Raw genomic sequence first — 17,935 nt, 5'->3', positions numbered from 1 at the left:
GTTTGGAGACAGACGGGGGAGACGTTTGGAGACAGACGGGTAGACGTTTGGAGACAGACGGGGGAGACGTTTGGAGACAGACGGGTAGACGTTTGGAGACAGACGGGGGAGACGTTTGGAGACAGACGGGGGAGACGTTTGGAGACAGACGGGGGAGACGTTTGGAGACAGACAGGTAGACGTTTGGAGACAGACGGGGGAGACGTTTGGAGACAGACGGGTAGACGTTTGGAAACAGACGGGGGAGACGTTTGGAGACAGACGGGGGAGACGTTTGGAGACAGACGGGGGAGACGTTTGGGGACAGACAGGTAGACGTTTGGAGACAGACGGGGGAGACGTTTGGAGACAGACGGGTAGACGTTTGGAGACAGACGGGGGAGACGTTTGGAGACAGACGGGGGAGACGTTTGGAGACAGACGGGGGAGACGTTTGGAGACAGACAGGTAGACGTCTGGAGACAGACGGGGGAGATGTTTGGAGACAGACGGGGGAGACGTTTGGAGACAGACGGGTAGACGTTTGGAGACAGACGGGGGAGACGTTTGGAGACAGACGGGGGAGATGTTTGGAGACAGACGGGGGAGACGTTTGGAGACAGACGGGGGAGACGTTTGGAGACAGACGGGTAGACGTTTGGAGACAGACGGGGGAGACATTTGGAGACAGACGGGGGAGACGTTTGGAGACAGACGGGGGAGACATTTGGAGACAGACGGGGGAGACGTTTGGAGACAGACTGGACTCATGTTCCTGCTGATGGTCCTGAGTTAAATTCATCTTAAGCGGTCAGAGGACGGGGGGACCAGGGCGTCCTGCTGACTCACCCCCTCCCGGTGTGACGCCACCCCCCTCTGACATTAACATGCTCATCGCCATCTGGATCGCGGTGAAGGACGAGCAGTGATGTCTGTGACACCCTCCATGGTCAGGAGGCACCACCAGTTTGTGTCTCATCAAACAGAATAAGACAAACAACACTAAGGAAAAGCCCCTCCCCCAGGAAAACCTAAGAGTCCCACTATGACAGCTCCCTGACCTGGGCTACTGTCGTGTTCCTCATGCAGCCCCCCAATGAGATGACTGCCAGATCGGCTCCCTGGGGCCAAACGTCACCAACATCTGTTAAACTGTTTGGGTAGTTCTACAGTGAACCCAGAGTCACTAGTTCACTAGTTCACTAGTTCACTAGTTCACTGCGTGTTCCTGGTGGTGCAAAAGGCCAGAGGAGCCAGAGAGAACCTGAAAAGAGCCAAGAACCCCCCCCATGTCAGATGAAGCATCTATCGACTCCTCTGGTCGCTCCACCAGAAACGTGTTCACCTCAGAAGGTCACAAGTGGAACACCTCTGTAAAGCTAAGACACCACAACACCAACCCCCCCGTCACAGACTCAGCAGCTTTGGGTTCACCTTTCACGAGTCTTCATGGAAACTGCCAGCAGCTTGGTGTGACTCTGACCACCAGAGCTTGTGAGATTTATTTTTCACTTGGCAGCCATGACGGCTGGATTTGGAGGAGATCAAAATAGAAAACTGGGAAAGGAGAATTTCTGTTCCTGGTTCTGATCTGTAGTGTGTTGGAATAAGGACCAGTACCCTGACCCTGTACCTGGACGTCCTGACCCCCATCGTCTGCCATCAGGGAAACAAAGGGAACCGACACGCCTCCATCGACACACTGATGGGCTGACAAACAGCAGCTTAGGGTCTGTCTGTACTGCAGCAGGTCCATTAGTGGCCATCAGGGCTATGAATGATGAGGAGCATTAGCCCCACTCAGCTAATGCCCCTGAGTCGCAACGAGTTCAACTTCCCTAAATGTGTCTAAGTGCTGCATTAAGACACACAGACAGGAGATGAGTGGCCCCCAGAAGAATTAATGAGAAGAAAAAATGAGATGAGATGTAATGAGATGTTTTAATGTCACACACACTGTTGTAAAAATATTTCCAGGATATCTTTTCAGGCTGAGAACATCCCTCAGTCTTCTGGTAATGACTAGCAGAACTCTGCTGGTACTGCCTACCAGGTTGTGTTTGTTCATGTGCTTCTGTCTGACCGCTGGTGTCCCTGTCAAACATCTCCCACCACTGGCTGCACAGACAGTACATACCTGTGGTCATGTGACTTCATGACACACTGATTATAATACTGATGTACTCTCATTTGACACGGTTCAAAGCTCTGCTGTGTGTCAGCTCTGTAGGGGAGCAGCTGCACCACGTGACCGGTGGACACAGCTGACGTGTCAGAAACACTAGGTGCTGGGTGATACTAGTGATCAGGGTGACTTTTATCAGAATGGACACAAACCCAACAGTTATCATGTGGGGAAAACAGTAAGTAAAAATATAGTCACTTCTTATACTGTGTGTGCTGTGTAGGCCACATGGACACACACACACACACACACACACACACACACACACACACACACACACACACACACACACACACACACACACACACACACACACACACACACACACACACACAGGATTACGGTAATTGATTCTACTGATTTGTACTGACGGGCTCTTCTTTCTTGTTTTCGTGTCCTAAATTATTAATCAGCCCAACCGGACAAAAAGCTCCTTACAGCGTTGGGATGGAGGAAATGAACAGAGCCCAGCACGGTCCGAGCTTTCAGCCACAGGACCGCCCACACCTGAGGAAGCTGTAGCAAACACCTGCAGGGGTCAGAGGTCATCAATCATCTAAAGGGAAGCGATTCTTTGTCTGGGGGTAACAGTACTGATCTAATGATCCAGTCACAGTGAACCCAAGCAGGTTCCACTAAAATGAACAGGGAGGCAGGATTTTAAATAATCAATGACTGGATCAATACCTAATCACTATCTTTAAAGTAAAGTGTGTCCAGCTGTGTGTGTGGAGCTGTGAAGCTGTAAGACCTGACAGACATGTGGTGGATAAAGCTGGTGGTCCAAAGGAGACATTTATGACCTCTTATAACGACGGACGTCATGTCACCTCATCAGTAAATAGAACAGGTTTGTTAGATTGTGACACAGAACCACCAGATATTTGCTCAGAGACGCGTCTGAGTGGACGACTGAAACCATTGATGTTCCTGGTTCTATCAAACATCTTGAGTAATCATTATTAAAAATGTATGACGGTGCAACTCTTGAAATGATGGATTTTTAGCTGCTCGTCTGTGATTGGATCACCCAGGACGGATGCTGGTACATCGAGCAAAGACAGCTAACCAGCCGGTGGACAGATGTTCTTCATCGTTCCTGTCCTGATTCCAAAGGGGGCCCTTCATCTGGGGCATCCAGGACAACTCAGTGTTTGACCAACATGAGATCAGAGATGAAGCCGTGTTGTCTCAGGGTTGGTCTGAGCCATGAAGGTTGTCTGTGTGTCAGACAGGCTGTGCATGAAGCTAATGCTAATGCTAATACTAAAGCTACAACTACAAACACTATGTCTCACACCTCCTCCTGTCTTTGGAGCAGCAGTGTGGATCGTTGGTGAGCAGTGAGGTGGTGAACCAGGATGGAAGTGTCACACTTTGTTGACTTGTTGTGTAGATGAACCACAACCCAAACTAGAACATCTAGGGTCGTAGTTTTCAGCTAGCCGTGTGTTCAGTGTCAGCTCACGGGTCTCCCTCCTCGCACGATGACGAGCCACAGGAAGGGCTGCCACGTTCCCCAACATTCATCAAGCGCTGCCAAAACAGATGTAACCCATCACTAAACACACGTCCCACACGAGTCCTCAGAGCACCAGCTCACTACAAAGTCACACAGCAACACTACATTATTCTGTTCACACTAATATATACATGCCTGTGATTTAACTAACTACAGTGAGCCACTAATTCCCCTTCAGAGATTAATCAAGTATATAAAACAGAATAAAATAAGAGGAGAAGTGAAGCAGGAACTAGACCACCTGGAGGAAACAGGACCGACTGAGTTTGGGTGTATTGGTATAAAGGTCACACACTGAAACTGTTTGTTAATTACAGACGAGGTATGAAGTTTTCATCTTAAAAAATGCTCATTTGACCCCATTTCATGTCAGTGTGCTCTGTGGATCCACTGATAGCATCACGGAAACAGCGCTTCCTGTCTGCTGGTGAGACGTGACCCCTATCAGACCGAAAGGCCTCTAGTCTGAGACCCTGAGTCATCAGAATGAAACGGATCAACAGATCCACAACATGACCTCCACTAACATGACCTCTACTAACATGACCTCTACTAACATGACCTCCACTAACATGACCTCTACTAACATGACCTCCACTAACACGACCTCTACTAACATGACCTCCACTAACACGACCTCCACTAACATGACCTCTACTAACATGACCTCTACTAACATGACCTCTACTAACATGACCTCCACTAACATGACCTCTACTAATATGACCTCCACTAACACGACCTCCACTAATGTGACCTCCACTAACATGACCTCTACTAATATGACCTCCACTAACACGACCTCCACTAATATGACCTCCACTAACATGACCTCCACTAATGTGACCTCCACTAACATGATCTCTAGTAACAAGACCTCTACTAACATGACCTCCACTAACACGACCTCCACTAATATGACCTCCACTAACATGACCTCCACTAATGTGACCTCCACTAACATGACCTCTACTAACATGACCTCCACTAACACGACCTCCACTAACACGACCTCCACTAACATGACCTCCACTAACATGACCTCCACTAACATGACCTCCACTAACATGACCTCTACTAACATGACCTCCACTAACACGACCTCTACTAACATGACCTCCACTAACACGACCTCCACTAACATGACCTCTACTAATATGACCTCCACTAACATGACCTCTACTAACATGACCTCCACTAACACGACCTCTACTAACATGACCTCCACTAACACGACCTCTACTAACATGACCTCCACTAACACGACCTCTACTAACATGACCTCCACTAACACGACCTCTACTAACATGACCTCCACTAACATGACCTCTACCCACCGACACACCTCTCTCCAGCACGCTGAGCAGTGGTCCTGACCTTCATCCCTCTTGTGGGCCGTGTGTTGTGACCACAGTTGGATGCGTTTGAGAGCCTCCTGGCAGCTTCGGAGGATGTGACTCATTCTGGTTGGCAAACAGCAGACGAGGCTCCGGACCAAGCATTCACTTGTGTCTGAGATAGACAGGGTGAACAATGCAGGGCACGACAGCTCGGTACCAAATGAGACAAATCACACCACAAAAAGATCTCTGCACTCCTTCAGACTGAATAACGATAGGACCAACTCCTGTGACTGATCCATCCGGTACTGAGGTATAAACACGCATCTGTCCTCCTATCACAACCAGCTGCCTGTGGAGATCAATAAACTTGTGTTCTAGTTCAGGATATGGGGAACAAAGTCTGCTCAGTCCATTGCACCTCTGACTTTAGCAGATGTGTTTCGGCAATGATGAAACATCTCTGCTTATTGTTAGCAGGAAGTTAAGAAGAATTGTAAATGTCTACTACACATTGTTTTCACGCTAGATGTGCACAACAGGAAGTGACTTCACTGTGGTGCACCAAAATGACACTTCCTGTTGCAGCTCTCTGACTCTAAGTAGAATATACTTTAAAGAATTACTTGACATTTTTTTCAAAGAAGACTTTAATGCTGTTTCTATAAATGTGTTGCCACACTGATATATTGTGTTAAAGAAACTGTCAAATCCTAATCCTGTTAAGTACTTATATGTGAAAGAAGCACCTGCAGTTCACCTCAGACTGAGAGAGTCCCCCTCACAGATCTGCAGCTGCCTCTTGTCCTCCATCCCTAAAGACCAATTAAGGAGAGCAGACAGGCCTATTCTTGAACACTGGCACATAAAGACCAGCTCAGCCAGCTATAATGGACCAGCCTCCCCCTGGGAAAAGGACCAAACACGAAGAGCTAAACACAGCCCATGACACAGAGTACCAGTCAGGAACAGAAAGGATCATCAGCATCTAGTACCAACAGGTAGGGACACGTGTCCATGCAGATAAGCCATAAGAAAATACTGTGGGAGTCATTTCCCTATAAATACATCAGCATCCAGGTATCTTTGGCAGGAGGCCCAGGTAGACAGGCTGACTGTGTTAACAGTGGCCAATAGGGGGGAGAAGCATCCAGTCAGTTCATCTGCTGCATGTCCAGACACGATGGAATAAAAACACTGATGAAGCACGGATGCACCTGAAGAGTGGCTCATTTGTCTCTAATAAAAGCAGTAATTCATAAAAATGCATTCATCACCACTGGTTCAGCCTAATTACCTGTATTACTATTCAACTGACTGAAATCATCACACCATGTCATGATGCTATGATGGGATCACACAGCCTCTCCTGAGTCTGTCTGACACAAGGTGGTAGATACGCATCACGCTCTCAACATACTGGCCTACTGGTTGTTCCTAGAATCTACAAAAGTAGGACGGGGGCTAGAGCCTTTAGCTATGAAGCCCCTCTGTTGTGGAACCACCTCCCTACCTCAGTTCAGGGGGCAGACACCCTCTCACTATTTAAGACTAGACTTTTCTTTTTCATAAATTTTACAATTAATGGTAACTTATGTTACTACGTTTATATTCATATAGACCTACACTGGTGGAGACTCAACATCCAGACTCACTGAGCTCCTCTCTCCTCCCCCTTCTCTCCAACCATCTCTGTTACTCCTCCTCCTCTCTGACCTCACTCTCCAAGTCTCCAATCACACCGTACTAACTAAACTTCTTCCCTGGAGTCTCTGTGCTCTATGTTCTCCCAGGTTTTCTCAGGTTCACCCCTCATCCGCCCATCTGCTGTAGACCTGCGCCCCCCATCCCACCAGTACCACCCCTCATCTATCCATCGTCTGGGGTCCTGCTACCTTTCTTCCTCCTTCCACCATACAGTCATCCAGCTGTAATTGTTCCTTGAATTTACCAACTACCTGATGGGAACACGTATGAAGACAACAACCCCAATGGTCTGACTATAACCATAGAGACACTGACTCTATCTGGACCATCTGACACTCTCTGACTCTCTCTCTCTGACCCTGTCCTGATCTTCCTTTATTTCTTTTCCACCCAACCGGTCGAGGCGGATGGCCGCCCAAAAGAGTTTGGGTCCTGCCCGGAGTTTCTTCCTCAATGAGGGAGTTTTTCCCTCCACTGTCTCTGATGCTCTGGAGGGTTCAGTTGGGTTTTTCTGTCTGTTAAAGTGCTTTGAAATGTCTGTTGATGTGATTAAGTGCTATATAAATAAAACTTGATTGATTGACTGATTGATATTACACCCTGACCAGGGAGTAGGGGCATTACTGGAAACAATCCACCTAGTCATGTGACTCCAGCATTAGTCTAGACCAGCGGTCCCCAAACATTTCTGCACCACAGACCAGTTTAACGTCAGACAGTATTTTCACAGATCGGCCTTTAAGGTGTGGCGGATAAATACAATTAAAAAAATGATACCAGCATGAAAACTTTTTTTCTTAATAACATTTTTCCTAAATATAAAAATGAATGAATGAATCCAGTTTGTATCAACTTTATTAGCAGTGTTCTCGTAAAGTCACACCAACGTTTGCTTCTTGTTGGTTCTGCTAGCTTGGGAGTTTCGGTTTTGTGCTGATGTATTCTGTGTTAAGTCACATGACTACCCTTTAAGAAGGTAGTCATGTGACCGAGGCCGGAGCGGCCCCTTTAAGAAGGTAGTCATGTGACCGAGGCCGGAGCGGCCCCTTTAAGAAGGTAGTCATGTGACCGAGGCCAGCATCTCCACCAGCGTCAGAGTGACTCAGTCAGACGTGGAGCAGAGAATCCATCATTCAGAACTAAACATCATTCAGAACCAGATCAGGAAGAAAACAGAAACAATGGAGGTTCTGGATTCTGTCTGTGTGACCCGGAACCAACTGACCTACAGACAGACTGACCCACTGACCGTTAGCGACTGACCCACAGACCCACTGACCCACAGACCTACAGACAGACTGACCCACAGACAGACTGACCCACAGACCGGTACCGACTGACCCACAGACCCACTGACCCACAGACCCACTGACCCACAGACCAACGGACCCACAGACCCACTGACCTACAGACAGACTGACCCACTGACCCACAGACCAACTGACCCACAGACCGGCACCCACTGATCCACTGACCCACAGACCCACTGACCTACAGACAGACTGACCCACTGACCCACAGACCAACTGACCCACAGACCTACAGACCCACTGACCCACAGACCAACTGACCCACAGACCGGCACCCACTGATCCACTGACCCACAGACCCACTGACCGACAGACAGACTGACTCACAGACCGGTACCGGTCCACGACCCGGGGGTTGGGGACCACTGATGTCGATGAGGTTGAATAAAAATAAACATTGTGGCTTAAAGGTTCCACATAGTTACACTACAGTGGGCTCCATGGAGGCAACATCACTGTTTGTTTCACAACTACATCTGTGTACACACACACACACACACACACACACACACACACACACACACACACACACCCTTACCATAAGTGTGAGTACACTAACATGAAAAACATAGGAGGTCAAAGGTCAAATGTGCCTAGAATAATGAGATGCGGACTGATAAACCTGCCCTGTAGTGTACCATGAGGTGGTGTAGAGCCTTCATCATGTGGAGACAGGCTGTGTTCAGGTGAAGGGGGGCCTTACATTCTGACAGGGTGGGGGCATCAAGCCTACTGGATGAATGGTGGTAACACCTGAACAGGGGGCAGGAGGACCAGTGGGGACCGGATCCAGTGACTGTTTAACTCTGGTGACGTATGCAGGACATCTGGGGTGGTTCATTCACCCACTGTCTTTAAGTTTATTCACATGAAACTACTGGGTCAATCAATGGACCTGGTCTCTTTAGTGTGTCCCCCATATCAATCCCACAGTAATGATTTAGCGGATCAAACACACTGAACACAGGCTGAAGTGTGTGTCGGAAACAATCTGGTGATTCTACTTGTGTCACATTCAATAAACAGCAACACCTGCTGTGAGCGAGATGATATAATACTGGACAGGAGTTCTGTGTATATATTAGTGGTACATGATAACGTCTGTGTCTGAGGTGATGATGAGTCAAACAGACCATAATACCAATATATCTGTATCTGTTTAAACACAACTAAAACTGAAGTAATAGCAAAAGTCTTTGCATGTAAGCTACAGACTAAAAATCAACTGAATGTCAGTGAATCTATGAAGAATCACATAGAAGTATTACGTCACTAAACCACAGCAGTTATTTTAGTACAGCTGACATGTGGAGTCCATTGACATGAAGTCTGTTTCACCAAAACAGATTTATTTTTAATTTCCATTTACATGGGAGAACAAACCTTTAGCCATCTGCTCCAAAACCAGCGTTCATGCCCTGATTTACCTCTGACTGCTGCCGGCCTCATTCCTACAGACGGTAACCAGCCCACTGTGGGAGGACCACAGGACGATGCTGGACTGTCTTCATTAGTGCTGCAGGCTGTTGGGATTATTAATAATCCTCCACTGAAGGGCTGTTGAACTCTGACCTTTCTCTGTAACGCTGCTTTAGAAACAACATTCATTCCAGCGGCTGCCTCTTCATACCCACTGATGCATCTTCAGTTTGTGCTTGTGAAACAATGTGTCCAGACAGAGATCTGATCGTTAATAAGACTCATTAATAATACTACCTGCAGGCAGACCTGACTGTGTCTGAGTTCATGTTTCACTAGATTTAACAACTACAAAAAGATTAACCATCACCCAAAACCAGTTGTCCTCTGACATGTGAGAGCAGACACAGAAACCACTTCGGTCTTATAACACAGAATTATTTCTTTTGCATTTCTTGGGAATAATTCCAGATTAAAAGCGTCGCCCTGTCAGATTTAAAACAACGTGATTCATCCAATGTCTGTGGACCAGGTCAGTGCTGCACAACCACTCCTGATTGGTCCGAGCAGAAGATGAGCATCAGCTGGGGGGGGGTCTTCTGCTTTAGCTGCTTCCTTCAGGAATGTCAGCAGTGTGAAAGACCCCCCCCCCATCCAGACATTCATCTGGAGCACAAAGGAGGGCGAGCTTCTCACTGCTGCTCTCCTCATCGTCTCACACACACACACACACACACACACACACACACACACACACACACACACACACACACACACACACACACACACACACACACACACACACACACACACACACACACACACACACAGTCATTATGACACTAATGCCTGTGCAGGAGGACTTGAATATAACCAGGGGTAACTCCTCCAGCCCTGACGCCTGAACAAACAGGACGTGTCTGATCACCAGTGTCTCCTGGATGGACAGGAGGTTCATGAACAAGCAGCTCTGGAGCACAAAGGGAACCATCCACCAGTGACAGCCTGAGATGAACAGCAGGAAATACCCAGAAGATCACTGATTTAAAATCACCTGATTTAAAATCACCTCTGATAACCTGATCAGTGACACAAGAAATACTTTCCCAAAAGTTACAACCATTGAGGTCATGTGATCCTATGAACAGATGGATGATGGATGGATGATGGATGGATGATGGATGAATGATGGATGGATGTACAGATGGATGAATGATGGATGTATAGATGGATGGATGAATGATGGATGGATGGATGATGGATGGATGATGGATGGTTGGACGGATGATGGATGGATGATGCATTGATGATGGATGGATGATGGATAGTTGGACGGATGATGGATGGATGATGCATTGATGATGGCTGGATGATGGATGGTGGATGGATGATGGATTGATGATGGATGGATGATGGATGGATGGATGATGGATGGATGAATCATGGATGTATGATGGATGATGGATTGATGATGGATGGATGATGGATGGATGGTGGATGGATGATGGATGGATGAATCATGGATGGATGATGAATGGATGATGGATGGATTACATTAGAGCATCAGTGACACATTTATTCCCGATGGCAGCTGTTTGCCCTTTCCAGTGGGGTTATTAATACCTTGTTGCCTCCGGCTGAACACAGTGGGTGTCTGAGCTCAGAGAGCTGCTGATGAACCTCTGCTTATGATGAGTACCAATACTAGTAGCAATACTAGTTCAGTAGTAACACTAGTAACAACACTAGTAACACTACTAGTTCATTAGTAACAATAGCAACAACACTAGTAACACTACTAGTTCAGTAGTAACACTAGTAACAACACTAGTAACACTACTAGTTCAGTAGTAACACCAGTAAAAACACCAGTAACACTACTAGTTCAGTAATAACACTAGTAACAACACCAGTAACACTACTAGTTCAGTAATAACATTAGTAACAACACCAGTAACACTACTAGTTCAGTAGTAACACTAGCAACAACATTAGTAGCACTACTAGTTCAGTGGTAACACTAGCAAAAACACTAGTAACACTACTAGTTCAGTAATAACACTAGTAACAGCGCTAGTAACACTACTAGTTCAGTGGTAACACTAGTAACAGCACTAGTAACACTACTAGTTCAGTAATAACACTAGTAACAACACTAGTAACACTACTAGTTCAGTGGTAACACTAGTAACAGCACTATAAACACTACTAGTTCAGTAATAACACTAGTAACAGCACTAGTAACACTACTAGTTCAGTGGTAACACTAGTAACAGCACTAGTAACACTACTAGTTCAGTAATAACACTAGTAACAACACTAGTAACACTACTAGTTCAGTGGTAACACTAGTAACAGCACTAGTAACACTACTAGTTCAGTGGTAACACTAGTAACAGCACTAGTAACACTACTAGTTCAGTAATAACACTAGCAACAACACTAGTAACACTACTAGTTCAGTGGTAACACTAGTAACAGCACTATAAACACTACTAGTTCAGTGGTAACACTAGTAACAGCACTAGTAACACTACTAGTTCAGTGGTAACACTAGTAACAGCACTAGTAACACTACTAGTTCAGTAATAACACTAGTAACAACACTAGTAACACTACTAGTTCAGTGGTAACACTAGTAACAGCACTAGTAACACTACTAGTTCAGTGGTAACACTAGTAACAGCACTAGTAACACTACTAGTTCAGTAATAACACTAGCAACAACACTAGTAACACTACTAGTTCAGTGGTAACACTAGTAACAGCACTAGTAACACTACTAGTTCATTAATAATACTAGTAACAGCACTAGTAACACTACTAGTTCAGTGGTAACACTAGTAACAGCACTAGTAACACTACTAGTTCAGTGGTAACACTAGTAACAGCACTAGTAACACTACTAGTTCAGTGGTAACACTAGTAACAGCACTAGTAACACTACTAGTTCATTAATAATACTAGTAACAACACTAGTAACACTACTAGTTCATTAATAATACTAGTAACAGCACTAGTAACACTACTAGTTCAGTGGTAACACTAGTAACAGCACTAGTAACACTACTAGTTCAGTGGTAACACTAGTAACAGCACTAGTAACACTACTAGTTCAGTGGTAACACTAGTAACAGCACTAGTAACACTACTAGTTCATTAATAATACTAGTAACAACACTAGTAACACTACTAGTTCATTAATAATACTAGTAACAGCACTAGTAACACTACTAGTTCAGTAACACTAGTGCTCCTCACTGTGGGTCAGTGTGAGTTCAGACAGATTCACACGTCCACTGAAAACCTTCAGAGCTTCTTGTTTTTTTCTTGAGGCAGCTCAGAAACAAAATCCTAACTGTTCACAGCACCACTGTTACCCCCCCCCCCCCAATTTAATCAGGGTAGTAACAGGCATCACGGGGCAGGAGAACATTGATGGTATCACATTTGGCTTGTTATTTTTTATGTTCATTCAAGTGGTTTGTGTGTGTTCTCTTCTATTTGTGAATAAAACCCCAACGTGGGTCCAACATTACCGACACGAGGTCGTGTGGCCGGAGCTCCAGTTGAGAAACGGTAGAAGTTAATCCTTCAGAATAATCACTACTGGAAGCTTTTATTAGACCATCCAGATGACAAAGTTTCTGAAGAAGTTAGAAGTTCAGAAGCAGAAGTTCATGCTTAAAAAGGCGTGTGTGTGTGTGTGTGTGTGTGTGTGTGTGTGTGTGTGTGTGTGTGTGTGTGTGTGTGTGTGTGTGTGTGTCAGATGACAAACCAGTGTTCCTGTTCGGTCTTATGAAATGAGTCACTATTGTGGTTCACAGTGAAGTTTGTCATCCTCATTGTGTTTCTTTCCTTCATGCGTCGGAATTTGTTTCGTTTCCCTCCTCATTAATCATGAGGTGATGAAGGGACTTCACACACACGTCACGCCTCAGCTGGGGGGCCGGGGGCAGACGGACACCAGGCGACTCAGAGCGAACCTGTGGCTCAGGTTGTGTTTCAGGTCGGCTCTCGGATTGCGTCTCTGGACCAGAGACACCGACTGCTGTCTGACAACCACAGCAGCAAACACAACACAACCTTAAAACCTCAGAAAATGATCATTAGTGACCACCTTAAACAGGTGAGTTCAACATTAACCAACCACCAGGTGAGAACATGAAATGTGTTTGATCAGAGACTCTGGGACAATATGTAAAAATAGAATCTATAATGTAAAGCTGTGAAATGAGAACGTGAGGGATCCTCCTTGTTTTTCATTTGATCTATTATAAGGAGTAAATATAATAATGATGTCAATATTAATGTCACCTCACTGAGAAACGATACACCTCTGGGAATAGATTCTTCAGGCTGCAGGACTTTGGAGATGCTAAACGACACCAGAGAAGAAGAACCACGCTTTAAAGAGATGGCAACCTAGAAAGGCTTGTAGTGTGTGTGTGTGTGTGTGTGTGTGTGGGAGCAGTGTGAGGTTTCCTCTACTCAGGCGTGTTGAGCGTGACATCAGACGTGTCAGGAATGCCCCGGCGCTGAGAGCAGAGTGGAACCTGTGGGTGAAGGAGAGACGCGGCTCAGCAGGACCGACTGGTTTCTGGACCAGGAAGTGAAGCGACTGATAAATCCTGAACGTGTGCAGCAGTTTGGTCACTAGTGCTCGTGCTTTTCTTACTCCCTCATGCCCCCCCACCTGAGTGGCTTCATCGCCGTGTTTTTCTATTGGTCTATTTCTATCCTCTGTCTCTTCATATCTGAAAAACAATTTTGTCCCGAGTGTAGATAAAGTAAAATCATTTTGTTATTTCAAAGGAAATATGATTTTTAATGTTATGGTCTAACTTTTACACATGAATATATTAACTAAATGAGCAGTTTTGTCTTTTTATTTTCTGCTGGTCACTGAATGCATCTTCTGGACTCCGTTTTTAGTCATTTAAAACCTTTTTCTCTGGGTTCAGGTTTCTTTACATCTCACATTAGTAATATCTTCCCTTTTAAAGCCATTTCCTTTAGATTTAAAATGTTATTTTTACATTCATCATCTGACACTTTTTTTTTGTATTTCTGAGTCTCTTCTCAGTACTTTCACATCTTTATGATGTCTCTTTGTGTTTCTCCTTACAGTCACTAAGTGTTAACCTCATGTTAACCAGGTGATCACCTCCTGAATGAGGAACAGCACACACTCAACCACATTACATATCTGTCTTCTTTGTTTCAGATGGTGGCAAAATACCAAGATATTGTGATTAACACGGTCACATGTCACTCACATATCTTAAATACTGAAACCAAGTAACAAATGTTTTAAGACTGACCTGCAGGAGATGATTGATAATCAATAAAACTCAAATGAAGACACAGCATAACACTAAAATACTAACATTGAGCAGCAGAAAGTTGGAGACACTCCTGTGTTAGAGGCGTCTGAATGCAGCTGACCTCAGAGGTCACGCCCTGACAGAAGAGGAAGTTCCTCACACAGCTCCAGTCAGTGATGTAGAGGTGAAATATGAAGGAATCTAACTGAGATGAGTTGATCGTATTCATTGATCCCATCCATCGAGCTCCAGGTGAGACACATTAAAGGAATCTAACATAGATGACCCTTAAGCCACACATTATACAAAAATCAAGTTTTTCTTTTCTTACAAGATGCATCCAGCGATTCTTCTTTGTCAGTACGAATAGTCGAGTCTGCACTGACACAACCATGAGCAGTAAACCTGGATGTGTTCACATCAGAATGTAACGTAATGTAATGTAATGTAATGCAACGTAACGTAATGTAATGTAATATAATGTAATGCAACGTAACGTAATGTAATGTAATATAATGTAATGCAACGTAACGTAATGTAACGTAATGTAATGTAACGTAACGTAATGTAATGTAATGCAACGTAACGTAATGAAATGTAATATAATGTAATGTAACGTAATGTAACGTAATGTAATGTAACGTAACGTAACGTAACGTAACGTAACGTAACGTAACGTAACGTAACGTAACGTAACGTAATGTAACGTAACATAATGTAATGCAACGTAAATGTAATGTAATGTAATGTAACGTAAAATAATGTAATGTAATGTAACGTAACGTAACGTAACGTAACGTAACGTAACGTAACGTAACGTAACGTAACGTAATGCAATGTAATGTAATGTAATGTGAGGTGAACCCTCACAGCAGGAGCTAGCTGCTAGTGAACCAGGTGTTACAAGAATGAAACTGCAACACAACTATTCTATGTTCTGGTCACACGAGGCCGTGCTGGTGGGTCTGAGCATCCAGCCTGGTTCCAACACCAGGAACCAGGCTGGATGAGGGAGAGGGAACAGGGCAGGAACCATGAAGAAGAAAGAGACAGAATGGTCAGGTTTGGAGCAGCGGGTCTGTAGTTCGAGTCCAGTGACACCAACATGACAGATGAGCTGCTGGATGGATTCATAACAAGGATCAACATGAAACCAGACAGGAGGTGAAGGAAGAGATTTATTTAATGGCCAACAGGCATGCAGCCTGTGATTTACACACACACACACACACACACACACACACACACACACACACACACACACACACACACACACACACACACACACACACACACACACACACACAGAAACACACACTGATATATTGACATGACTGTAGTAACACTATGAACACACGGACTATTGTACTTCAAGCTCCCATCTTGTTGGATCGGCCACTCTAGAGTTTACTGAAGCAGAGAGTAAACAGGCAGCTGCACTAGAATGAACACACACACACACACACACACACACACACACACACACACACACACACACACACACACACACAGACGTAATCCTAACACTGCATTCAAATCAATGCTCTGGATTCTGGACACACCCACCCGGTCACCGGACCGGTTAGACTTAACGTGTGTCCACTAACGGTGCTTGGAGGCTGCTGACATGCTAATAACACGTGTGAAAATCACATCAGTCAGTCACAAGACCTGCCATTGGTCAGAGGCTGTAGTCACATGCTAACAGTTAGCACTAATGCAGGGACTCCTGCTGCAGCAGGTCAAACCGACTCTTCACTGTTACAGGATGAACTGACCCAAAGGAACCGCCAGTCCTCATTAGGACAGAGGTGTGAATGTTCACGTCGTACAATTCTGTATCATGAATGATTAACGATTTCATCACAAATACTTCAAAATGTCCCGGGTCGGGTCAAAAAGAGTCACCGCTTCATTTGAGGTTGTGGTCATTTTGGAGTGGTTCGTAACTCATATGAAGCTTTATAACAACGTGACTTTATGTTAGAGTGAACAGTCTGGTGATATTTAATTAATAGTAAATCTGTCAAAGACCCCGATACTGGAAACCATCACAGAGACCCACCTCACCAGTATGTAGGTCTAGACATGGAGAGATCCAGTTCCAGCTTGTAAATAAAGTGTTTGACCAGTTTGACCTATGGGACTACTGCCACGAGGGCTCTGCTGGGGGGTAAATAAAGCCTGGAACACGTCAGAGTACAGCTCAATGGTCAGAGCTCCCCATCTCCAAATAAGATGCACCGCCCCAGAACAACTGCCCTGTGGGTGTCTGTCCATCACCCGGGGTGACTGAGGAGCTGCTGTCACCCACAAACACTGAGGTGAACAGAGACACGGATGTCCAGAGTCTGAGACACCAGGTCAGGAATCATGACCTCCTACCGACTCTACCTGGAGTCAACCGGGTCAGCCTGAAACCCGGACTCCTGAACCTGAGTCCGAGACTGTGTTCAAGAGAAGACCGTGTTATAAAGGGGACCGCGTTATAAAGGGGACCGCGTTATAAAGGGGACCACGTTATGAAGGGGAACCGCGTTATAAAGGGGAACCACGTTATAAAGGGGACCGCGTTATAAAGGGGACCGCGTTATAAAGGAGAATCGCGTTATAAAGGAGAACCGCGTTATAAAGGGGACCGCGTTATAAAGGAGACCGCGTTATAAAGGGGACCGCGTTATAAAGGGGACCACGTTATAAAGGGGAACCGCGTTATAAAGGGGAACCGCGTTATAAAGGGGACCGCGTTATAAAGGGGACCGCGTTATAAAGGAGAATCGCGTTATAAAGGAGAACCGCGTTATAAAGGGGAACCGCGTTATAAAGGGGACCGCGTTATAAAGGGGACCGCGTTATAAAGGGGAACCGCGTTATAAAGGGGACCGCGTTATAAAAGGGAACCGTGTTCAACAAGACTACTGTATCTCCAGAGAGGACCCGGTCCAGTGCCCCTCAGGGGGACTCCTGATCCAGGGTCAGGCTGGTCCACTGCGGGACAAGAGAGCCAAGGTTCATCTGTCAGACGCCCCCCCCACACCCCCACTACCCCCACCCCCCATCCACACCAGAGCCGCAGCATCCACCCCACCCCACCCAGCAGGACTCACCCAGCGTCTTGACCGCGATCTGTCGCGTAAGGGGGGGCG

The 17,935-nt window shown here is 45.6% G+C and overlaps 1 protein-coding gene across 1 annotated transcript in view; it reads right to left on the bottom strand.

The window, feature by feature from the left end:
- Window positions 1–17,935, bottom strand: part of gfod1 (glucose-fructose oxidoreductase domain containing 1) — a 35,562-nt gene that overhangs the window by 16,917 nt on the left and 710 nt on the right. Inside the window, exon 1 of the mRNA XM_068343577.1 lies at window positions 17,897–17,935. This exon is cut by the window's right edge and continues 710 nt beyond it. Coding sequence (XP_068199678.1) covers window positions 17,897–17,935 — 39 coding nt within the window. The remainder of the gene's footprint in view (window positions 1–17,896) is intronic.

This window comes from Antennarius striatus, chromosome 20, assembly GCF_040054535.1.
Source record: "Antennarius striatus isolate MH-2024 chromosome 20, ASM4005453v1, whole genome shotgun sequence".
Classification (NCBI taxonomy): domain Eukaryota; kingdom Metazoa; phylum Chordata; class Actinopteri; order Lophiiformes; family Antennariidae; genus Antennarius; species Antennarius striatus.
Note: the sequence above shows the minus strand (reverse complement) of the source record. Positions and strands in the feature narration are given on the sequence as shown.